This window comes from Equus asinus, chromosome 8 (genome assembly GCF_041296235.1).
Source record: "Equus asinus isolate D_3611 breed Donkey chromosome 8, EquAss-T2T_v2, whole genome shotgun sequence".
NCBI classification, from domain to species: Eukaryota; Metazoa; Chordata; class Mammalia; order Perissodactyla; family Equidae; genus Equus; species Equus asinus.
In genome coordinates this window covers 32,737,039-32,761,144 of record NC_091797.1, presented here as the reverse complement: position 1 = coordinate 32,761,144, position 24,106 = coordinate 32,737,039, and the positions used below count along the sequence as shown (strand labels likewise).

The 24,106-nt window shown below is 54.4% G+C and overlaps 1 protein-coding gene across 4 annotated transcripts in view; it reads right to left on the bottom strand.

Moving 5' to 3' along the window:
- Window positions 1–23,978, bottom strand: part of TNXB (tenascin XB) — a 55,419-nt gene extending 31,441 nt beyond the window's left edge. For 3 of the 4 annotated variants that reach the window (XM_044776300.2, XM_044776302.2, XM_044776303.2), the window contains exons 1-11: window positions 23,838–23,978; window positions 16,543–16,953; window positions 14,327–16,165; window positions 13,740–13,855; window positions 9,032–9,188; window positions 8,586–8,849; window positions 7,006–7,767; window positions 5,455–5,823; window positions 4,013–4,306; window positions 1,917–2,207; window positions 1,260–1,565 (exon numbers count right to left, since the gene is read on the bottom strand). In XM_044776300.2, coding sequence (XP_044632235.2) covers window positions 1,260–1,565; window positions 1,917–2,207; window positions 4,013–4,306; window positions 5,455–5,823; window positions 7,006–7,767; window positions 8,586–8,849; window positions 9,032–9,188; window positions 13,740–13,855; window positions 14,327–16,165; window positions 16,543–16,945 — 4,801 coding nt within the window. In that variant the 5' untranslated portion in view covers window positions 16,946–16,953; window positions 23,838–23,978. The remainder of the gene's footprint in view (window positions 1–1,259; window positions 1,566–1,916; window positions 2,208–4,012; window positions 4,307–5,454; window positions 5,824–7,005; window positions 7,768–8,585; window positions 8,850–9,031; window positions 9,189–13,739; window positions 13,856–14,326; window positions 16,166–16,542; window positions 16,954–23,837) is intronic. The other variant, XM_044776304.2, reaches the window with a different exon arrangement.
- Between the last annotated feature and the right edge of the window lie 128 nt (window positions 23,979–24,106).

The window sequence follows — 24,106 nt, the reverse complement described above, 5'->3', positions numbered from 1 at the left end:
CTCCCAGGGCTTCCACCTGCTCCCACCCTGCTTAGCAGGACAGGGGACAGATGTGGCCCCTGCAGCCTGGCTTCTCCCTCCCCTCTAACCCCCAGGAATGGATTACTAAGGCAGGGCTTCAGACAAGACTGGGAGAAAGATTTAGGGTAGGGGCTAGGGAGGGCCATGCTCTTCCCTGGCTGGGTCTAGAGTCACAGCCCCGAGGACACCAACCACCATCTGCTGCAGCTAGATCATTGCTGAGGCTGCATGGAGTCGGGGGACTGTCCAGCCCTTGTGACCCCCTTCCTGGTCCATGAGGGACTACTTAAGGGACAGGAGATTGAGGAGGGAGCAGGCAAGAATGACAACCCAAGCCAGGATGGGGAAGGTAGGGAGGTGAGGAGAAAAAAAGGCTCCTGGGAAGTGAGGGTCAGGGAGAAATAGAAGCTCACTCTTAAACAGCAGTTTTGACGTGCCAGGCACTGTTCTAAGCGCTGGATGCACATTAACTCATTTAATTTTAAGAACTCTGTGAAGCAGTTACATTATCCCCATTTGGCTGATGAGAAAGCTGAGGCACAGAGAGGTCAGTAACTTGCACAAGGTCCCATAGGCAGTAAATTGCAGAGCTGGGATTAAAATCCAAGCAGTTGGTGCCAGAGCCCATGCTCCCAACCACGATGCTACACGACCTCTGAGATGGCGCTGGACAGGGGGAGGCTGGGCACGTGGAGGAATGCAAGGCAGGGAAGCTGAGAGTGAGCTCTCCGCCCTGATCCAAGCTGGCTGGGAGTCGGGGGTGGGGGGCTGGGAGGAGCCCTCTTCATGCCAGAAAGAGGCTGGGAAGCATGGTGCTCCTGTCCCTTGCATCTGCCACTCTGAATGGAGCAGGAATGGCAGGACGATGTGGGCAGTAGGCAACGGAGCTCAGAAATGACCACAGCCGAGCCAGGCCATGGTAGGGGAAGGAGCCCAGCAAACCGAGGGGAAAGAACACAGTGGCTGAGCACATCAGTGGGGAGGACAGCCCGGGGTGGAGGGATGATTCCAGGTGCTCGGAATGGGGAAATGGGGCCTGTTCTTGGAGATGGAGAAGCAGGGCCAAGAAAGAGGTGAGGGGCTGGCGGCTGGGTAAGAAGTCCTGGGATGTGGAGAAGTAGAGGGTGGAGGCTTGGCAGAATTGGAGCCCAGAAAGAGAAGGTGGAGGGTGGTTTGAAGGAGCCCCAGGCCAGGGCTGGGGGCAGAGAGGGATGGGGGCCCCTGCGGCCCTGACTCACCGGTGGTGGCCACCACAGACACAGGCCCCACACGCTGCCTGCCATGAAGCCCGTAGAGGTTCATCTTATACTTTCGGTCGGACTCCAAACCAGGGATGGTGACCTCATTCTCATTCCCCTCGATGGGCACTGCCTGGGGCTGCCCCTGTGCATCCTTGTACTGGACCATGAAGGAGTCGAAGGAACCCTGGGCCACGGTCCAGGCCAGGCGCAGGGAGTCTGGGGTGACGTCGGTCACTGTCAGTTCCCCCAGCAGGGGCTGCTCGGGGGCCTCTGGGTGGTGCGGTTCCTCTCTCTTCTCTGGGGCTGTAAATAAGAGGATGCAGCCTGGACTGAACTGGCAGCCCGATACTGGGGCTTGGGGTTTGGACAGGTTGTCACACCTGGGGGGGGTCACTATTCAATTAGTGTGAGTACTGAACTCGTGAGGAGTCTGGCACAGCCAGGGTATGACACACCTTCTGGGCCTTGGGGAGCAGCTAAATGGGATGGAAGGGGTCCAGCAGTCTGGGGGAGGCTGGCTGCCCCTCAGCCCGGGAGCAGGGCCAGGATTCGGAGTCAGCCGTCTCACTGGGAGGCCCAGCTGGTTCCCGGCTGAGGGCAAGTGTGCGGAAGGCTGGGAGGGGTCACGCGGCGGCTGAGGTGACTGCCACTCACCAGTGGTGCCATCAGCCGTGAGGGGGCCATGCCGCTTCTTGTTGGCAATCCCAAACAGACTGAATCTGTACTTGTGGTCGGGGTCCAGGTGGGAAACAGTGATGGAGCGCTCGGGCCCTTCTACAGGCACCACCTGGGGCCGTCCATCCCTGTCCCTGTATTGAACCACGAAGGAGTCAAACTGGCCCTCAGGGACAGTCCAGGAGAGGTGCAGCGAATCTGGTGTGGGATCTGTCACCCACAGCTTTCCCAGGCGGGGTGGAGTTGCTGGGCTGGGATCACTCTGAGGCACTAGGAAGAGGGGGTAAAGAGAAGGAAGGATACAGGTCATAGGAGAAGGGGGAATCAATCTCCCACATAGGGATGCTATATGATGTTGTGCAGGCTGTTCACTGCACAAAGGTGCACGGCTAAGGGAGGACTGAGGGACTAAAATCGGCTAGCACTCTGCTTGCCAAGCTGTGTACCCTGGCAAGGGGCTAGGCCCACCTAGAGAAAGGGGTGTCTTCTTCTAAATGGCACAAAAGCACTGTATGAACTAGTGTGGCCCTGACCCTATCCTCAGCCTGGGGAGGAGCTTCAGAGAGAGGGGAGCCCAGCCAGCCCTTTCCCCATTTTCATGGCCAGGGAAGTCTTCCCGGACAACCTCCATTGCTTCCAGGCCTAACCACTAGCTGGTTTCTCCTCCAGGAGAGGGAAGCCCGACCCTTGGAGCATTTTAATGTGGAACGGCCTCCCACACCTGTGCTCCGAGCCCACCTCCTCCTCACCCACCCTACACCACCAACCCCTCACTCCCTCCTGCTGTGCCACAGCATTGGCACGAGCTCCTCCACTCAGCTGTATCTCCCTCCAGCCTCCGCTGCCCTCTTTTCTCTCTCTTTCTAGCCCAGATTCCAGAAAGAGATGTTTACACTAGTTGTAGCCTTGTCCTCACCTCCATCACCCTTCCAACCCAGCTCCACCCTCTACCAGCAGCTCTGACCAGGGTCAGTGGGGACCTCACCATTACTAAGTCCTGTGGACACTCTGTAGCCCTGAATCACTCTTACGGAATCTGACATGTCTGACCGCGCCCTGGGTTGGCGTCTAGGACACATTCTCCCTGGCTCTGCTCCTCTCTCTAAGTGCCCCCTCAGGCTGCCCTGCGGTCTCCTCTTCCTCTGCTCCTGCTCTGAGTGTTGGCCATCTCCAGGGTTCCAGCGGCCCTCTCTCTGCTTTCCCTAGCACCCTCACTGGGCCCCTGTCCATTGGCACTGATGACACCCACACCCCCTCTTCAGGCCTTCTCTCTGTTCTCCAGATCCACGAGGGTAGCAGTACGACTCCATGGCCCCATCACTTTGTGCTGGAGGGACCTCTCCCTCTCTGTGCCTCCATTCTCCTCATCTATAAATGGGCATGCCTCACAGGGCTGCTGGAAGGATTAAGTGTGATCATACATTTAGAACATCTTGAACACATCTTACACTTAAATGCTCAAAATATGTTTATCTAAGTGTCCCACATGGGGTGACTAACAAGGAAGTGTTGTTCCTCACCTGCACTGTTTCTTGTCTCACAGAATTCGACTGATCCAGAAACACAGGGGTGCCTGGGCCTCCTCACTCTCCTTCACTTCCCACATCCAGTCTCATTGCCAACACCCCAGACAGGCCACCATCATTTCTTCTCAGCTCTTAAGTCACCTCCCCACCTATCCTCTGCAGCAGCCTCAGTGTTACTTCTAAGATAAATATCAAACCATGTCACTCCCCCACTTAAAACCCTTCAGAGGCCCCCTGGAGCCCTCAAATGAGACCAATCCTCTCAGCTCCCCAGGTGCCCTGCTCTCCATCCAGAGGGAACAGACATCGATTCTCCTACAGGGCCACACTCACTCCTGCCTCGCTCTCCATGGCTCCCTCTGTCTGTGCTGCCCCCCTCCACCTCTCTGCCTGACCCACCTCTATTTCCCCTTCAGGACTCATCTCAGGCACCAACACCTCCCGGAAGCCTTTGTGGAGTTCCCAAAACAGGTTCCAAATCACTGGGAAGATCTCCTCCAGCACCATGCAGAGGGCAGGGCAGGCGGGTATGTGACCACCCTCGCTCACCTATCTTGGCTTCAGCCACTAGGGGTCCGTGCCTCTTCTTGCCCACGAGTCCATACAGGACAAATTTGTACTTTCGGCCGAGGTCCAGGTTGGTGATGAGGGCTGAGCGCTGGGGCCCCTCCAGGGGCACCACCTGGGGCCCATCCCTGTCCTTGTACTGGATCACGAAGGAGTCAAACTCGCCCTCAGGGACTGTCCAGTGCAGAAGCAGGGAGCTGGAGGTTGCATCTGTCGCTGTCAGCTCGCCCAGGCGTGGTGGGACCAATGGCTTCCCAGGCTTCTCCCCATCCTTGTCTGGAGTGTGGGGGGCAAAAAGCAAAGCAGGTGGACTCACCATTGCCTTGCCCCTGGTCTCCTTCCCCGTCCTCTGCCCACTGGTTCACTCCATCCTGGACAGCTGCCTCCCTCGAAGCCTCCTTTTTCCCACCCCTCAGCCCTCTGTGACCAGCTTTTTGGGGAAGGCAGACATTTCCCCTCCATTCTCTGAGTGTCTCTTCAAACCAACCAAAGGAATAGCTGTGGTCCTTCCTTTGTGACAGCTTCCCCGCCCCTCGCAAAGGTCTCAGTCCCTCTCCACACCAAGATCTTTGGGGGAGTTTCAGGTCCCCTATGGTTCTCCCTGTTTTGAACCTCCCCATTGCTGCTTCAGAGCAGTCTGAAGGCTCCTCCGTCCACGTGAACTTCTCTCGCTTGCCACACTCTCTCCCAGTGGTGAGCTTGACCTAAGGCTGCAGGGAGAGCCGGCTACCATGGTCCCATACAGAGCGACCAGGTGGAATGTGAGAGCCAGGTACCCCAGGCCCTGTCCTTCACTGGTTCTGCAAACCTCACCCATCTCCGAAGTCCTGATGGCTGTGAAGCTCCCTGCTCTAAGGAACCTCCACTCCCAGCAGAAACTGGCTGATGGGACCATGGGGCGCTGTCCACTGCAGGCCAGGCTCCCAGGGTAGGGGGCAGCACCACTGTCCTAGCCTGCCCAGTGAGGGGTGGTGGTGGCTGTGGGGAAGGGGAGGAGGGAGCCGAGGGTCAGTACCCTTGGGGCCAGATGCCTTCCCGCACCCACCCTGAGAGACCTATGGGGTGGGGTAGGGCAGAGGAGTGACCAGGAAGTGGGGGCAGGACATAGGACAAAGAAAGCTTCAGGTGGAGAGCCAGGGCCACCAGCTTCTCTCCTTGAATTGCTGTCCCACCCTCTGACTTCTCTCCTCCCATCTTCTTTTCCTGGAGTACTCCCCTCCCCAACCCACTCTATCATCATTCTAAGACCACCCCCCATCCCTCTTTCCCCTGAACCCTCAACTCCTTTTCTCTCCTTGCTTTCTCCTACCACCCAGACCCAAACACTAGCCCTGCCTTCAACCGTCATCCCACCTCTGAAGTCCTGATGGCCCAGCTCCTCCCCAAACCTCAGGACACTGGCCTGAGCAGAATCCAGGATGTACCCATAATGCCTTGGTAGATGAGAGGGGCAGAGGGCTCGCCCTTGGGAGGGACCCCACGAAGTGACAACTCATAGGGGGCTCCAGGAGGGGGTGAGGGCACCAGAGCCTGGCGGACATTCCCTGGCAGTAGTTCCTCATGAACTTCCAGCCCTTCGGGCACGCTCAGGCGCAGCTGGAAGTGGGCAAAGGTGTCAGGCTGGGCGGTCCAGGCCACGCGGAGGTGCCCTGTCTTGTCTTTGCCCAGCACCCGCAACTCTGCCAGCTCCTGGGGGCGCTGCTGCAGGACGGGAGCCCGGACCCCTTGAGTTGTTGAAGGGCCGGAGGGAGGAGGCTCATCAGTCGCCCCCAAGAGGCCTGAGGGGGAGGACCCTGGGAAGGGGCAGGGTGAGAAAAACAAGAGAATCGAGTATTAGAGCCAGAAAGAAAACCCCAGCCCCCAGGGTGTGGCCCCTAGCCTCTAAGAACCTACAGACCCCCCTTTTCTGTTCCTGGGACCACTCCCTGGGCCACCTCATCCTCCCAAACGTCTGTGCAGTCCTCTGAACACCCCTGTCCGCCACATTTCTGAACAGACAGGCCTGTAGGTAATAAATAAAAGAAATAAAGCCTGCCACCCCTTCCCTCACAAGGCTCCAGTGACTGCCAGCACCCACAGACTTCCACGTCCCTCCCTACACGCATCCCCCTCCCCAGTGGGTGGTGGTCGTGGCTTCCATTAATGCTGCAGTGAGAAGCCTGGAAGAAAGGAGGAGATGGTGGTGTTAGGGAAAGAGGATGCAAGAAGAGAGAGGGTAGTGAGAAGAGAGGGAAGAGAGGATGTGTGTGGGGGGGCATCCAGCTCAGGTGGCATCTGGGCCCTATGGGGGAAGAAGAGGCCCACAACCCTCCCCATGGCAGCCACAGAGCGCCCCATCCCCGAGCCTGGACATCTTTCCTGTGGGAGAGACAAGCATGAAGTGAGCCAGGAGGCTGGAAAAACAGCTCAAAAAGCAGTGGTTTCACCTCTCACATAGACATGCTGCCTGATGGATGGCCTCAAGGCCACCCCCAAGCAGTTCCGATGTGTCCCTTTGCGGTCAAGGCCAAATTGTGGAAAACAGTAACCACTGACCACGGTCTTTAGCCACCTTCACCACAGTGAGTCAGAGCAGGGAACCTCTGGTTTCACTCCCAGCCCCACCCAAGCTGCCCCAGTGAGTCTTTGCAGGCACTGCCCCACCCACCAAATGCCCTTTCTATTGCCTAGAATAGCAATCCTGGCAGAAGTGCCCTGGGAACTGAAGTGAAAATCAGGGAACCCCAAGACCAGTCTCCTTGGCCTTGGGTATCTGCCAGGACCCTGGGGGTGGAGGTGGCTTCTAGGGACACAGAAGGACGTGCTTTGTTGTGGGTCCCCTGGAGCCTGGACCAGGTAGTGCTTGAAGGCAGAAGGGTGTACTGGGGGTGGCAGTCTGAGCAGTGAGGCAGTGGGAGGAACTCATGGATGTAGACTCCAACGGGCAGGTGAGGCTGGGCAGGGGATGGGTGGTCCGGCGCCCCAGCCCACGCTACCTGTGGTGGTGATGAAGGCGTAGGACTTGGAGGTCTGCCCTGCCCGCACCCCATGGACCTCCACGTGGTAGGTGGTGCCGGGCCTGAGATCGGGTAGGCTGACGGTGCGCGTGGTGCCCGGCACGGTCACCTCCCCGCTGGGGCCCTCTGCGGGCGGCTGGGGCCGCCAGCGCAGCACCACGCGCTCGAAGTGGCCGCGGAGCCCATCGAGGGATACGAGTAGGGCGCCGTCAGCGGAACTGCCCAGCACCTCGGGCTTGGGGTGGCGGGGCGCAGCCACTCGGTCGACGCCTTCGGGTGAGAGGCCGTAGATGCCCTGGTTGGAGTCCCGCTTCCAGGTGCCTGAGTCGGGGCTGGCGGTGGGGTGGGGGCGACGGGGCTGGTGTGCGGGGGAGCCGACGGGGGCTGCAGCCGTCAGACGCCGCCGCTGCAAGTATTCATGGATGTGGCGCGCCACCGACGTGTAGGTCTGGTTGGCCCGCAGTGGGTAGCCGTGGGCCCGTAGGTGGCGCTCCAGGTCCTGCACCGTGCCGCGGAAGCGGCCCAGCTCGGCCGTCAGGTTGGCCCACGCCCGTCGAGGGGGCAGGGGCAGGCTAGGCCCAGGCCGAGACTCCTCCTCCCCCTCCTCCGCCGGCCGTGAGGGCCGTGAGGGCCGAGGGGGCCGAGCAGGGCGCGGAGGCCGTGAGGCCGAGGCCGGCCGGGGCCGGGACCTGGGGGGCGGGGCTGGGGGGCGCACCTCCGGGTAACTGTAGTGACCTGGTGCTGCCGGGGGCAAAAAAGGGGGAGGGGGAGAGCAGGTCAGTGACAGCCCCCCAAACCCTGCACTCCTCCCCACGGCAGTCCCTCCCTCCGCCCCTCCCTCCGGAGCTAGAGGCCTCTTCCCTGTGCCCCAGGCCCACCTGGAAAGAGAACCAAGAGAAAGGAGTTAGTGTCCCAGGAGCCCCTCAACCCTTGCCCTCCAAGCCCGCCACTCTTGGTGCCCTAGAAAGAAGAGAGAAGCCAGCGGGTGGGGCCCTGTGTCTGAAGGAGAGAAAGGGGAGTGGGAGGAGAGAATGTGAGCTACAGCAAGGTGGGCGTCCCTCTGTCACAGGAAAAGAAAAGAAAGATCCAGGCATCTGTTAAGAGACCTTGAGGGTTAGTGGAAAATTACTGCTATCAGACGTAACTCCCCAGAACCTCAATCCTAAAGTCAACAGGAGTGCTGATCTCTGATCTGCCTAATTCCAATCCCTGCAGGATCTGACCACTGACTGTGAGCCCTAGGGCGTCCCTGTACCTAAGTTTGGATCAGAACCTCCAGCATCTTGGTGGGTCAGACAGTATCTCCTATTTACTACTTCTCTCCATGGGGCAGCCCCTCCCATACTCCAACTGCAGCCCCCCTCTAGGACTCCAAGCAGCTGAGGGCTCTGTCTCCCCAGTGCCCTTGGTCCAGGGCAAGGCTCCCAGCAGGTGCTTTGGGACCCCCAGACACCCTGCCAAATGCATTCAGAGGAGCCTGTGAGCCCTAGACGAGGGCTCCCAAGGAAAGGGCTCCTAATTGGAAACTCAGCCCTTCCTGAACCCCTGGCCAGCCATACCTGTGTTAGCCCTGACAGAAGCCGGGTAGCTTACTGCCCGGCCCCGCTCTGCAGTGACAGTCACCACATATTCCACGCCTGGCATCAAGTCAGTTAGCAGCGTCCCGTCTGCCTCAGGGGGCACTTCCAGCCGCACTCTCTGGTTGCCAGCACTAACGTAGGACACCACAAATCGGTCCACCTCAGCCTGGGGGCGCAGCCAGCTGAGTTCCAGTGTGGTTGGTGTCACACCCACCACGCGGAGGTCCTGGGGGCCATCGATCACTAGCCAGGTTAGAGAGAGGAGGGATCAGGTTGGAGTCTGGTTCTTCAGTCACCAGCTTTCCTCCTAAGAGCCCTGCTCCCACCCAACCCCTCCCCTCTGCCCTCCTGGAGGGCAGATGCCCAATCACTCCTCTCAGATCCAGATCTCCACCCGGTCCCCACCCCACAGCCCCAGCTCTCACTGGTGGTGATGGTCTTGGAGGCAGGAGGGCCCCAGCTAGTCCCTCGAAGAGCACGAACAGTGACCTGGTACTCCTGACCAGGGGCCAATCCTCTCTGGTCATAGACTGAGGCAGAGCTGGGCACCCGTGCTGTGAAGGGGGGGCTCACTCCCTCTGTCTGTAAGAGAGAGAGCACCAGGTAGATCAGGGGCTGGCACTCTCGCCCCTGCTGCTCAGTCCCCCTTATCTCTCTTTTTTCCAGTTCCAAGCAGTGTCAACAAGGGACTGTGCAGAACTTGGTACTATACAGCTAGGGAGCATGCGTTCTAACAGCAAACACATCTAGAGCACTTACTCCATGCCAGCTACTGTTCAAGGCAATTTATGTACATGAACTCACTTAATCCTCATAAGAACCTTATGAGATAGGTCCTATTATTCCCATTATACAGATGAGGAAACTGAGCTACAAAAGGATTAAGTACCTTGCCCAAGGTCACCAACATCAAGAAAGTGGCAGGGATTAAAACCCCGGCAGTGTGCCCTCAGGGTCCCCTGTCATGGGCACTATCTTTTTCGTCTGTTCATCATCTGTCTGTCAGAATTCTACCCGACACACACCAGGACTCTTGCTTTGGATTTCCCCTGGCAATCCTGATTACCTTGGCACAAGGAGGCTTCTCCGGGCTCATTCCTGTCATAACAGATGAAGTGGATGAGGGTGCCCCTTCAAGTCTCACTTCCTCCTCAAAGCATCTGTCCCGGCCCAGCCTCCCCACAGACACCGGCCCCCGCTGTGTAATTTGAGTGTGACCCATGTCACAACATTGTCCTTTAGGCACATTTCCTGTCTTTTCAGCAGAGTTACAGGCCCCTCAAAAAAAGGCCCACCTGTTCAAAGTTCCACAAATATGTTTCCCTGATTTTGTATCTGGCATCATGCTGGGTGCTGGAGACACAAAATAAGAGATATGGTCCCTGTCCTCAGATAGCTCATGCCCCAGTAGCTAAATGTATGGCCACATCTTAAGTTTTATTATATCCCTACCCAAATCTCTATGTGAAGTACATGCCTGTGAGCAAACACTCCTCCTCCAAGTGTACATTTAAGGTATTATGATTATTTGTGGTGACCCTATAGGAAATCGGCCAGCGCCTGCTCCAGGCGGGGTCTCCTGGAGAGCCAGTTGCTGGGGAGGAAATGGGAGGAACTGGACATCTGGGAGCAGGCTAACAGCCCTGAATTTCACTGGGCTGTCCAGCTAGGATGGCTAATAAGGACGCTCTGTTCTGCTTAGCTATGTTGGCCGTGATGGGGACACCTCCATTCAGCCAAGTAGGATTGGAAATTTCAAAAGGTACTCTCCTAAACCAAGAGAATTGTGGTTCAACATAGTAAATACCGAAGTATAAAACCAGATGAGAGGCCACGTAGAGATTTCTGGGTTGAGGATGAAATAAAGCTATGTCAGAGTTTTCTTGGCTGAAATGGTTTCCTGGTCACACAGGACCCCCATCCCTCTCCTACTTACCCTGCCCTAGGATACCTTAGCCTAGGAGGCCTTGGGTTAGCTTCAACTCAAGACCTGTGAAGTCTTCATCCTTCCCAGAACTTATGCTCTCCCTCTCCCCTTATTCCCCCAACCCACCACACACACACACACACACACACACACACACACCCTTGGGTACTCCCTGATGATGTCTGGTCCTTTCAGCAAGACAAGGCCAACCCCAAAAGCTCTCCTTCTCCCTTTAGATCACCTACATGAAGCTTTTAGACACTTCTTTGTCCCTCCTGAAGTCCATTTGGGAATAGCCCCCAGAAAGGCCCACTGTCAGTCTAACCCATTTCTCTCTGTCTGGTCTGAGGCAGGCTCTCTAGCCAGATGCTGGCCCCTGGCTCTGCCCCTTGGTGAAAGCTTGGCCGCTTCACAGATTGTCCTTGGTCAGTTTCTAACCCTATTCTTGAGATCAACCTTGTGGCCCCGGGGTGGGGGGGAACTCCACCTTGGCTGGTCTCTAAAGCTTACCTCACCCTCATCCCCCTTTTCAGACTCAACCCAAACACAAACTTTTCTGAGGCTGTGAGGTCTTGTGTCCCAATGAAAATGTGGCATAACCCCAGTTTCCAGACTGCAGAGTACACCCAGACAAGGAATACCTGAACCTCTTTCTGTTCAGAGGCTCATCTCCCTCAGTTTCCTCTTGCTTTCTCTTACATTCATAGAGAAGCCAGTATTTTGCACAAGAGCAACATTCCTTAAGTAAGTGGCCCTCAGGCTTGGAGTGCATCAGAATCACCTGGAGGGCTTGTTACAACACAGGTCACTGGGCTCCACGCCCAGAGCTTCTGATTCAGTAGATCTAGGGGGAGAGTTCATCAATTTTTATGTCTAACAAGCTCTCAAGTGATGCCAATGCTCCAGGTCCAGTTTGAGAACCACTGAGTCAGAGTAACACAGCCATGTGTGCAGGGAAAGGAAGAAGGTTCCTCTTATGCATTCTGAAAATCATTCCAATAACTAGGTGTGTCCCTTGGCCAGGAATGGCAGAGTTTGGGCTTTGAGAGAGAAGAGCTCCTGGAAAAGGGGAGGAGATAAGGTAGAGACAGGCTTCTAGGAAGATGGCAGTGGCCAGAAGACAGCTAGCTACTGAATATACTCTGTGCCAACAAAAATGGACAGAGAGCGCTGGCCAAGGCAAGAGGCACAATTCCAGGGGCCAGCCACAGAGAACGTAGAAAGTACAGTCTGAGGGCCAGTAGCACACGCTGATGTGGAGTCCAAGAGAGGTGTCTGGGGACTAATTTTACAAGAGCATTTTCCACACCCAGGCTCAGAGAGAACCCAGAATGTGACAGAGGCCCATACCCAGAGCAGAGCTGATGAGCTGAGAGCATGGCCAAGCTGGGCACAGGCCATCTCAATACCACCCTGGCCACACAGTGAGGGAGAATGCCTAAGGCTACAGCTGCGAAGCTGCACCTCTTGAGAACACCCAAGGATGGGTTCATATTTACGGAGAGCAGGAGACAGTGCTGCCCTGCAAGCTCCATCCATCTCAAGTGTTTATTTTAATTCTTCTTTCCCTGAAGTTTTTTCAGAAAGTTCCGTCTCAAAGTCCCACCCTCTCAAGATTAGAACTATGTAAACAATATACACACAGAAGAAGAGAGTGGGAGAAACACTTAAAAATGTTAAGAGTGCTTGTTTGAGTGTGAAGCAGCCAAGAATTATTTGTTTTTTTCTCTAGTTGCCAAATGCTTGTCTTGTGATTAAATTATTTTTAACACAAAAAAAGAAATGTTTTTTAAACAGAAGAGACAATCTTGGTTGAGCAGCAAAATAGGGATTTCTGCCTCTGCTTCTACCAGGGAGTGAGGAAAGACAGCACATGGTTGAGGTCTGGCCCTGGGGGTATAATAAGGAGACTTAGAATGACCAGGCCAGTTGGGGTGGGGATGACAGCCTGCACCTCTGAGCTGTTCCTGCTGTCCTAGAGCCTTCCTAGGGTTCAGGTCCTGGGAGTTTATTTTTCTTCCAGAGTCCTAGCTGGGCAGAGATGAGGGTGACATGGCCTACCCTCCCAAGTCATTTGTGGGATGATGCAGGAAAACATGAGCTGGACGGTAGAAATGTCAGATGATTGGGAGCTGGGAGACCAAACACATCATAAAAGCCCCGTCTGAAAAAGGGAGGTCTCTAATGAGAGGCCACAAGGCTTTGTCCTTAGGATGCCCCCCAAATACTTTAACAGTGAGTTGGAAGGAGACAGAGAAAGGATGCTTTGCAATGCACTGACGACATGGAGGCGGGAGAGCCAGTTCACAGACTCAAATCATTGCAACAGCCTAGACAGCTTGGCCCAAATCAAAAAAGATAACAATGAACCAAGCCAAATGTAAAGGCCTATATTTAGGCTAAAAGAGTATATATAGTTGAATGTCATCTTTTTTCCTTCTTTCTTTTCTTCCTTCCTTTCTTGTTTCTTCTTTCCTTATCTATTTTCTAAAGTTTCTACACTAAGCTTATATGACTTTTCTAGTAAAAAGTTACTTAAAAAAATATGATCAAAACAGCTGACAGTTTGTGTGACACAAGTTAATATACGTTAACTCTGAGAAAAATGCCAATGTGTCCAGAGTTTTAGTCAGGTGAACGACTGGGCTCCTTGCTGCCCTCACATTTTGGAGGACACATGAAAAGCAGGAGGCACTAGAGGAGGGAAATCAGGAAGTGAAGGATTGAGAGAACAAAGCCTTAGGGAAAAGGGGTGAAGAGACCAGTGGGTTCAGCCTGGAGAGAATGAAGGGTGATGTGATGGCTGATGTCTCCAAATACCTGAATCCTGTGGTGAAGGATGCAGGGACAGCAAAAAACATTCCCACTGCTGTGAACACCCAGCCAGGGCCAATGGATGGACATTAGAATGGGGAAGACTTGGATTCAGCAACAAAAAGAACTGACTCAGAGTGATAACCAACAACACATTGGACAGCCTTAGGAAGTACTGAGCTCACCGTCACCAGAGGTGTTCCAGCAGCAGTGGACCAATACTGCAAAAGCCTTCTGCACCCAGTGGAGGGCAGGATGAGAAGGCCTTTACAGCAGCTTCAGGAACCCAGCGACCTGGACTCAACCACTGATTACCTGGAACTTCCTGCTTGAGGTAAGCATCTACCCCCCGAGTCCAGCCCCTCTGCCCCCTCTTGGAGCTTGGCTCTCACCGTGGGGATGAACTGAATTTCATAGGCATCCACAGGGCCAGAAGCCCGGGTCCACTCTGTTCGAACTGTCGTCTCCTCCAGGAGGTGCATCCTCATGCTCTCAATGCCCGGCACCTCTGCCCAGGAGAGTGGGATATGGGAAGCTGGTTAGTCCAAGGCAGCCCCCCAACCCCTACTCCCACCATCACAGACCCCCATACTCAGTGCCATACTAAGAGATCCATTCCAGTTCCCATTCCTCTCTGGGGGTGGGGCAAAGCTGATAGAGGCCTGAACAAGCCCTGGTTCTCCTTCACCTTCCCCCCATCTCCAGGAACACAGTGTCTCTCTAAAAGCAACGAAAGGGGCCCCTAACCTGCTCATCAGAGATCTGAAAGCAGGTCCTGCCTGCAGGCATGCCCCCACGGTTCTGCTCCCCCTGGTAGACACTGGCTCCCTGGCTCCTCTGACTGCGGCCTGGCCCCAATATATGACCTTTCTTCACTCTTCTCCAGGTCCTTGGGCTCCTAGGCCTCAGGCTCAGGCCTTCCCACCGGCTCCAGTTCCCAGTTCCTGACCGAGCATATAGGGAAAAGATGCCCGCTCACCTTCCCCGCAATCCTCCCCTGCATAGCCATCTTGGCAGATGCAGCTGCCCTCACGACACTCTCCCCGGCCGCGGCAGTCCTCGGGGCACGTCTGGATGGCGCAGTCGGGGCCTCGGAAGCCCTCGACACATACACACTGGCCTGCTCGGCACAATTCCCGGGGCCCGCAGCCCCCAGGGCAGGCGCTGGCGGGAGGTTCTTCTTGCCCACAGTCCTCGCCGCTGTAGCCCGCATGGCACACGCACACTCCCTGCACACAGCGCCCACGGCCCCGGCAGTCGGCCGGACAGGTGCGGGTTGAGCAGGAGGGGCCAGTGTAGCCTGAGTCGCACACGCATCGGCCGTCCTCACAGCGGCCACGTCGGTGGCAGTTGGAGGGACAAGTACGGAGGCCGCAGTCCTCGCCCGCGTAGCCCTCCCAACAGGTACACACACCGTCCTGGCACACGCCGTGCTGGCTGCAGTCGCGCGGGCACCGCCTCTCGCTGCAGTCCTCGCCCGAGTAGCCGTCGTCGCACACGCAGCGCCCGTCCAGGCACTGGCCGCGACCTCGGCAACCTCCGGGGCAGCTGCGCGCGCCGCAGTCCTCGCCCTCGTAGCCTGCGTCGCACACGCACACGCCATCCTCGCAGCGGCCGCGACTGCGACAGTCCCCAGGGCACCGACGACTCCCGCAATCCTCGCCTGTGAAGCCCGGATTGCATACACAGCGGCCGTCCACGCACCGCCCCCGCCCGCGACAGTCGCCAGGGCAGGCGCGCGTGCCGCAGTCCCGTCCTGTATACCCGGGCCAACACACGCAGCGGCCACTCTCGCAACGGCCCCGGCCGCGACAGTCCCCGGGACAGCTGCGCACGCCGCAGTCCTCGCCGCTGTAGCCCGCATTGCACACGCACACGCCGTTCTCGCAGCGCCCGCGGCCCCGACAGTCTCGCGGGCAGGCGCGTGCGCCGCAGTCAAGCCCTGTGTACCCTGGCCAGCACACACAGCGGCCGTCCTCGCAGCGGCCCCTTTGGTGGCAGTCGCCAGGGCAGCTACGTACGCCGCAATCGTCCCCGCTGTAGCCTGCGTCGCAAATACATTCGCCATCCTCGCAGCGCCCACGGCCTCGGCAGTCGCGCGGGCACGTCCGCGTGCCGCAGTCCTCGCCCGCGTACCCCGGCCAGCACACGCAGCGGCCGTCCACGCAGCGTCCGCCCTCGCCGCAGTCCCACGGGCAGCTCCGCGAGCCACAGTCTTCGCCAGCGTAGCCGGGGTCACAGACGCAGCGCCCGTCCTCGCAGCGCCCCTTCTGGCTGCAGCCCCGGGGGCAGCTCCTCACCCCACAGTCCTCGCCGGTGTAACCGGGGTTGCACACGCAGCGCCCATTCTCGCAGCGCCCCCTCTGGCTGCAACCTCGAGGGCAGCTTTTCATCCCACAGTCCTCGCCAGTGTAGCCGGGGTCGCACACGCAGCGCCCGTCCTCGCAGCGCCCCCTCTGGCTGCAGCCCCGAGGGCAGGAGCGCAGGCTGCAGTCGCTGCCTGAGAAGCCCGCCCGGCACACGCACACGCCCTGCACGCAGCGCCCGCGGCCGTGGCAGTCCTCGGGGCAGGAGGGCCAGCCACAGCTGGGGCCAGTGTAGCCAGGGAAGCACACGCAGCGACCGCGGACACAGCGACCCTGATCGTTGCAGTCATCTGGGCAGGACCCGGTCGCTGAGGGTGGGGAGGAGGAGGGCTTCTCGTTGTCTGTGGGATCCGAGCAGGTGGGCCCACCCCAGCCCGGCTCACAGGAGCAGGAGCAGCGGCTCAGGTCAAACACGCCATGGAGACTGCAGAGGCTACGAACGTCTGTCTGGCCTGGAGTAAGAGCGAGAGGAGGGCGTTAGTTTTTCTGGGGGCGAAGCTGAGCCCCTGTAGTGCTCCTCTGAGTCAGCCCCTCCAACAGGCCAGCCTCATTTCATAAGGCCATCTTCGTTTCCAGCTGTTCCTTGTCAATATATGTGACCTGCCAGGGCCCTAGCATAAGCTTAGGGGGAGGGAAGGGCTGACGTCTAGCCAGGTGGCTCTTCTCAAAGTTGCACCCTGGGCTGCACTCACCACCCACAAGGTCAAAGAAGGGGTGCCTTTTTCTCACTCATACCAAGGTCCTTTATGGACAAGCAATGCCCACCCAACCCTAACCCACTTCTCCGCCTTCCTCTTTGTCTGTGCCTCTCTTGTGATCATCTGCTCACCTGTGCCAGCCTGGGCAGCAGCAGGACAACATCCGCCAGTGCACTGTTCCTTGAGCCCTTTCACCAGCTCCTCCAGGATCTCTAGCCGGATCCTCAGGGCCTGCACCTCTGAAGCAGGCACCGGGGGCTCAGTGCCCGGGGGACAGCCACAGCCAGATGAAGGGGGCAGGTTAATGCGGTGGGTGAACACCACCTGCTTCTCTCCTCCTTGGACAGTGTGCTCATAAAGCTGAGAAGAGGGGCTTCCCCTTCTTGGCTCCTCGGTGCGGCCCCCAGGCTGGGGAGGGGGCCGTGGGGCTGGGAGTGTCACATTGGACCGTGGAGAGAAAGGGCCTGCTTGCACTGTGCCCAGCAGCACCAGGAGGGCCAGGTTGGAGGTTAGGGAACATTGGGCTGCCATCATTCAGGAGGCTGTAGGGAGAGAGGGCACGTGTGAGAGCAGCTTCACAGAGAAGGAGACAAGATGGATCGCCTCCTCTTCCCCAGTACACACACCCACAGTCCCACCACTCACAACTAATCTACAGCTCACGTGTATGTAAAAATCCACTTCAGTCCAACTCTAAGTGATACCTCCTTAGGCAGATTTGGTCTCTACTTCACTTTCTGCTGTCATTTGGTTAATCTGGTTGCCCCCCCTCCCCCTTTTCTTTTTTACTGCTCCACTCACACAGGTCTTTTGTTCCATAGACACTACAAGCTTACACAGCCTAAGGGCTTTTGCACTGTATGTTCCCTCTATCTGGGATGCTCTTCACTCAGCTCTTAAAGGCTGGCTTTCTTGTTCAAATCTTAACTCACACATCATCAACTCCCAGAGGATTTCCTTGATGCTCAGTCAGAGCAGTCTTCCATTACTCTCTATCCTGCTTCTGCTTTTCATGGCATTTACTGCTGCCTGATCATCTGTTTGTGTGGGTACTTGTTTATCTTTCTCCCATCACTAGAATGGGAACTCCATGAGAACAGGGACCTCATGTCCTGGCACTGCTGGATGCCTGTGCCTGGTGCACAGGGGCTACCCAGTACATTTATGGTGAATGGATTACAGGATGAGTATGTAAGGCCAATCCTTCCACAAGCACCTGGATGTCTTCTCAGAAACCTTACAGTATAGATTATCCTCTCTCTCTCTTTTATTCAACCTCTCACTCTCAATTAGATCTTTCCCATCAGCTTTTTTTTCTAAGATTGGCACCTGAGCTAACAACTGTTGCCAATATATTTTTTTTTCTGCTTTATCTCCCCAAATCCCCCCGGTACATAGCTGTATATCTTAGTTGCAGGTCCTTCTGGTTGTGGCTCCCATCAGCTTTTATATGAGCTCAGATACCTCCTCTTTTTTTTGTTTTTGTTTTTTTAAAAAAACTCTCTTCCTCAGGACTTACACTACCAAATATCAAAACTTATTATATGGGGCCAGCCCGGTGGTGCAGCAGTTAAGTTTGCACGTTCCGCTTCGGAGGTCCAGGGTTCACCGGTTCGGATACTGGGTGCGGACCTATGCACTACTTGTCAAGCCATGCTGTGGCAGGCATCCCACATATAAAACAGAGGAAGATGGGCACAGTTGTTAGCTCAGGGCCAGTCTTCCTCAGCAAAAAAGAGGAGGATTGGCAGCAAATGTTAGCTCAGGGCTAATCTTCCTGAAAAAAAAAAAAAAAATATATATATATATATATATAAAGGTGCAAGGATAGACAGAACAGAAAAGGGTGCAAAAATAGACCCACACCTATGTGGCCACCTGATTAATGACAAAGGTGCCACTGCAACTCAGAGGAGAATAAATGGTCTTTTTGATAAATGGTGCTGGGTCAATTGAAGATCTATATGGAGAAAATCTATCTCTATCTTATATCCACATACAGAAATTAATTTGAAATGAATCTAGTGAACCTAATTGTGAAAGGTAAAGCAATACCTTTCAGAACATATCTTACAGAAAAAAATATGGAAGAAAATTTTTATGACCTTGGAGCAAGCAAAGACTCTTAATACCTAACCATGCAAAATTTAACCATAAATTTCACACAAAACTTAACCCTAAAAAAAAGATTGATACATTGGACCTCATTAAATTGACAACTTCTGGTCATCAAAAGACACCATGAAGAGAATAAGAGGGCAAGCCAGAGACTAGGAGGAAATATATCTCCATATATATATGGGGAGAAAGAAGGACGGGGCAGAGAGAGAGATATTGATTGAGAGTGGGAGAGAGGATTAAAATCCAAAATAAAAAACTCCTTCAAAACAAAAAACAAGAAACAAAAGGCAGGCCATCCAGTTTTTTAAATTGGCAAAAGACGTGAACAGGTACTCCAGAGAAGGATATATCCCAAGGGCCAATAAACATATGAAAAATAAACATAAATATGTGTAAAACATATTTTAGTATGTTTCAGTAGTCAGGGAAATGCAAATTAAAGCCACAATGAGATGCCATCAAATATCCACCAGAATGGCTAAAATTAAAGGAACTGTCATTGCTCAACATTTGGCAAGAATACGAAGCAAGTGGAATTCTCACTTACTGTAAGCAGGAGCATAAATTAGTGCAAACACTTTGGGAAACTGTTAGGCAGTATCTACTAAGGCATATAGCCTATATTCTGGCACTTCCCACTTTTTGGTAAATATGCAACAGAAATGACTGCATATATCTCCAAAGAACATGTACGAGAATGTTCAAGAGATTTTTTTCATATTAGCCAAAACTGGAAATAATTCAAGTATGCATTAATAGTAGAATGTATAAATAAATTGTGACATAGTCATACAATGGAATATACAGCAATGAAAAAACACCCTCTTGCTACTTGCAACAACATGGACAAGTTGCACACACATAATGCTAAGCAAAAGAAATCAGACACAAAAAGAGAACATTGTGGGGCCAGCCCCGTGGCTGAGTGGTTAAGTTCGTGTGCTCTGCTTTGGCGGCCCAGGGTTTCACTAGTTGGGATCCTGGCCAGGGACATGGCACCACTCATCAGGCCATGCTGAGGTGGCATCCCACATGCCACAACTAGAAGGACCCACCACTAAAAATAAACAACTATGTACCGCAGGGCTTTGGGGAGAAAAAGGAAAAAATAAAATCTTAAAAAAATAAAAAAAGAGAACATTGTGAATGATGTTATTAATGTGAGGTTCAAAAACAGGCAGAGCTAATCTTTTCTATTAGCAGATAGGATTCAATTGCTGAGAATATTTTGTACCTTTATCTTGGTGGTGGTTAAACAGATGTACACATATTCTAAATTTAATTGAGCTATACACTTAATATTTGTGCATTTCACTATATGAAAGTTATACCTTAAAAAAAACCCAAACCCCCCCAATCTCACTTTCCCTCCAGCTACCACATATTTCTCTTCTCTACCTCACGGCCACAGTTGTCAAAATATTTATCTGTACTTGCTGTTTCCATTTCCCCACATCCCATGCACGCCTCAATTCACTCCCATCTGGCGTCCCCACCTCCTTTCAACCCACCAAACAGCTCTCCCTAAGGTCTCCCAGTGATCTCAGCATCACAAAATCTAAAAGACGTTTGTCTTCATCTCACTTGACCTCTCTCAAAATCACTGGACACTGCTGACCACATCTTCCATCTTAAAGCATTCTATATCTGTGCTGTCGACATGGTAGCCAAGAGAGACATGTGGCTCTTGAACACTTGAAATGTGGCTAGAATGATTGAGGCACTGAATTGTATTCAGTATTCTTTAAAGGCTCCCCAGATGATCGTAATGTGCAGCCAGAGTTGAGACCTATGGCTCTAGTCATTAGGTACCTTCATCCAGACCTGACTTTAATTTCCAAACTATACCCCACTTTATAAAACCAGCCTGGTCATCTCTTAACTGCAAACAGTATATCCACTTGCTTACTTGGCATCTCCTCTTGGGCACCCTAAATTCAACATGTCTGAAATTGAACTCATGATCATTTCTCCTGTACTCCATCCCCCTCAGTGTTCTCCACTGCAGCTCACGCCCCCACCATTCATCTGGCTTCACAAGCCAGAAACCTAACACCCCACTCAACACTACCATATTTTCTCATAACCATCTCTTTAATTTGCTTGCTTCTCTCCCTCTTACCATCATTATAGTCCAAGCTACCAACCACCTTTTGCTCGACAACTGCAATTGCCTCCTCACTGGTCCCTCTTGCTCCTTATAATCTCACAAAGGCAACTAGGATGTCCCTCTCTCCCTAAAAACTCTTCAGTGTCTCCCTTCCAAATTCTCTTCAAACACTGACAAATAGCTCTGCATTTTCTGGCCCCTGCTGACTTCTCTCTCCTCATCTCCCATAACACTTCCCTCTCTCACTCCACTCCAGCCCACTGGCCTTAAGTCCCTCGCACTCTTCCCAACCCCAGACCTTTTGTATATGCAGTTCCCTCTATGTGTGATGCTCTTCCTTTTTCTCTTGGTCTCCTTATTCTTCGGGTCTCAGCCCCACATTACTTCCTCAGGAAACCTTTCCTGGCCAGGTCAGGTTCCCCCTATCATGTGATATCACACACCATGTAGTTCTCATTTGTAGCATTTATAACAACTTATAATCAATGTTTATTTGTGGGATTACTTTGTTACTTTCTTGCCCACACTCCATCTTGCCTGCTAGACTGTAAGGTCCATGGCGGCGGGCATGGCACCTGTTTTTTTCTTGGCTGCTGTCTCCTTGCATCTGGCACATAATAGGTGCTTGATAAATATTTATTGACTATATGAGTGAATGAAAAGTTCAATTTAAGACCAGGACTAACATCAGGGCTGGAACCAAGGACAGGACCAAGGTCAGGGCTAGGACCACGGACAGTGTCTGGGACTGGAAGTTGGTTAGAAGTAGCAGCTGGGCAGAAGCAGAGCCAGAGAGCAGGCCAGGTGTGGATCCTGGCAGGCCCAGACAGTACAAGCACTTTGGAAAGCTATTTGGCAGAATTAACTAAATCTACTAGAGCTATATGCAAACCCTCTGACCCAATAGTTCCTCTCCTAGGAATATGCCCACCACAGCAGGACTGCTTACAGTAGCCCCTCACTGGGAACTACCCAGCTATCTCACCTCAGTGGAATGGATTAAAGTGTGGTTTATCCCACAGTGGAATAAAATAAAGCAATGAGAACAAACTACAACTATATGCAATAACATGGATGGAGTTCACTAATGTGGGGTTGAGCAAAAGAAGACAGACACAAGAGAACATGCTGTAAAAGTCTATTCATACAAAGTTGGAGGAGAGAAAATGTTAATCTGTAGTGTTACAAGTCAGAAGTGTGGTACTCTTCGGGGAGCAGTGACCAGGAGGGGCATGGTGGGGGAATTCTGGGCTGCTAAGAATATCCCGTTTCTTGATGGAGGTGCTGGTTACCCAGCTGTGTTGGTTTGTGAAATCCATTGAGGAAAGGACTGGGGAGCACGGAGACACAGGGTTAGAGAGGAAAGGCAGGGGGGCACTCTCCTGCCTCTCTGGTCTGGAGAGCTGGGTACCTGTGGTACCCTCTCCTTAAACCTGGGCCTGAACTGAACCTGGCCAGCCCTTCCACACTCCTTTGTGCACCCCTCTCCTGGCTCACCCACACAGGCCATATCCCCGAAGTCTCCTTCCCAATTCCCCTCTCCTGCCCTGTTACCACCCCCCAGCTCTCCACCTCTAACCCTTGGAAGAGTTCCTCTCAGCACTCGGAAAGCAAAGAACTTGAGTGTCTCTGTGTTTCCTCCTCCTCCCTCTCCTCAGACTACTGTGTCTGGGGCGCCTTTCTGCAGGGGGAAGAGGGGGATGGGACCCACATCCTCTTGGCATCCTTCCCACAGCTGGAGGGCTGGCAAGGGTGGGGGGCATCTTCCCAAGCTGTGACTTAGCTTGTTGGGTATTTATGTTGTGGCCAACTTTGACACTTTGCTCATCAGGGACTGTAGATCCCAAGAGGTGGGGAGAGGGGCTGGCTTCCACAAAGGATCTTCCAGAGATTCGGGATTTTGGCCCCACCCTCATGCTTCCCTCTGCCCCTCAGGCCACATGAGGGGTGAAGGTAGAAGGATTCCAGGAGTGTGAAAGGAAGGAGGGAGATGGAGGAGAGTTCCAGATATTGGGTTGGAACCAGGTGGCAAGCAGGTGCCAGTGAGGGAGGAGTTGGGGAATCCAGATGCTCCTTATTCTGAAGAGCTAATGGGCCAGAGGAATGCAAAAAATATGAGAAAGGATTTCCCGACCCCTAGTGGGAAAGAGTTGGGGGAGGGGGGCAGAGAGAGACAGGCAAGCAGGTTCTGGTTCTGCATCGAGTGACCAGGACTCAAGGGAAAGGAAGTTTGAGGAATTGAGGTGCTGGGTTCCCCAGGATTTGGAGGCAGGGCCAGCGAGAGAGGGAAGGGGGCTGGGGATTGGGAAGCGGGTAGGGACTGGAAGCGGACAACCGGCAGCTGCGGTGTTTCCTAATTGCTTCCCACTAGTTCCTCTCAGTTCCATTTCCAGTTGTTTCCAAGCTATTAAATTCTTTCCAGGCGAGATAAGGGGCCCGCCTGCCCCACCCGGGGCAGGTCACGTGTAGAGGGGGGAGGTTCAGACGGACAGAAGCAGGGGGAGCCTGGAAGGGGGATGGAGCGAAGACGGAGCCCCTGTCCCCTGGAGGCATCTCTCAATCATCCCAGCCCGCTGAACCGTGAGTCATGGGTGCAGAGCTCTCCGCCAAGAACAAGTTTTAGGATCCTCTCTGTAGGCTCTGTGCCCTTCCCAGACCTGGGAGTCCTGACTCCACTCCATTTCAGCATTTCCTAAAGGCTCAATACCACCCAGACCTCCTTCCCAGACCCTGCAACCCACGTGCTGTCACCTGGGGAGTCCCCATCTGGATGCCCAAAGGAGCTCCCACTGGCACCTTTCTAGAGCTCTGGCTCAGCTGCTCTAGCCAGAGCACTTGGGGTTCCACTGGCACTTTCCTCCCAAGGTTCAGCTGGACACTAGCTCAGCCTAGCCCCTGGTTTCCCCCAGCGCCACACTGATAACCACCTCCACCCTGATGCCGCCACCCAATCCTGTCCAAACTCCGGCATCCACCCCCTACAAACACACTGACCTGTCCTCCCAGTCACACCCTCCACAGAGGGTCTGGTCCCCAGCGCACGGTCCTATTTCCTCTGCCCCAACAGAGGGTCCCTTCTCCAGAAGGCTCTCCTGAAAGGTCTCCTGCCAACTTGTGCCTGGGGTGTAGGGATAGGATAGAAGCCCCAACTTCTCCTGGCTCTTCCTTCTGTCTCCCAAGAGCTCTGTTCCTTACCTGGGGAAGAAGCGGCTTCAGTGCCTCTGCACCTGCTCTGTCCCCGACTTTGGGAGGGGAGGTTCTCAGGGCAGGGCAGGGTGGGCTCCCCGTAGCAGCCCTGGGCTCCCTGGATGTCCCCCTGCTTGTTCCCTGCAGCAGGGGCTCACTGAGCCACGACCCGACCGACCGTCGATCTCAGCAGCGACAGTGAGAAGGAGGGAGGCTGCAGTGAGCAGGGGGAGGAGAAGGGGGAGGACCAGTGTGAGGTCAGGGAGGGGAGCGGAGAT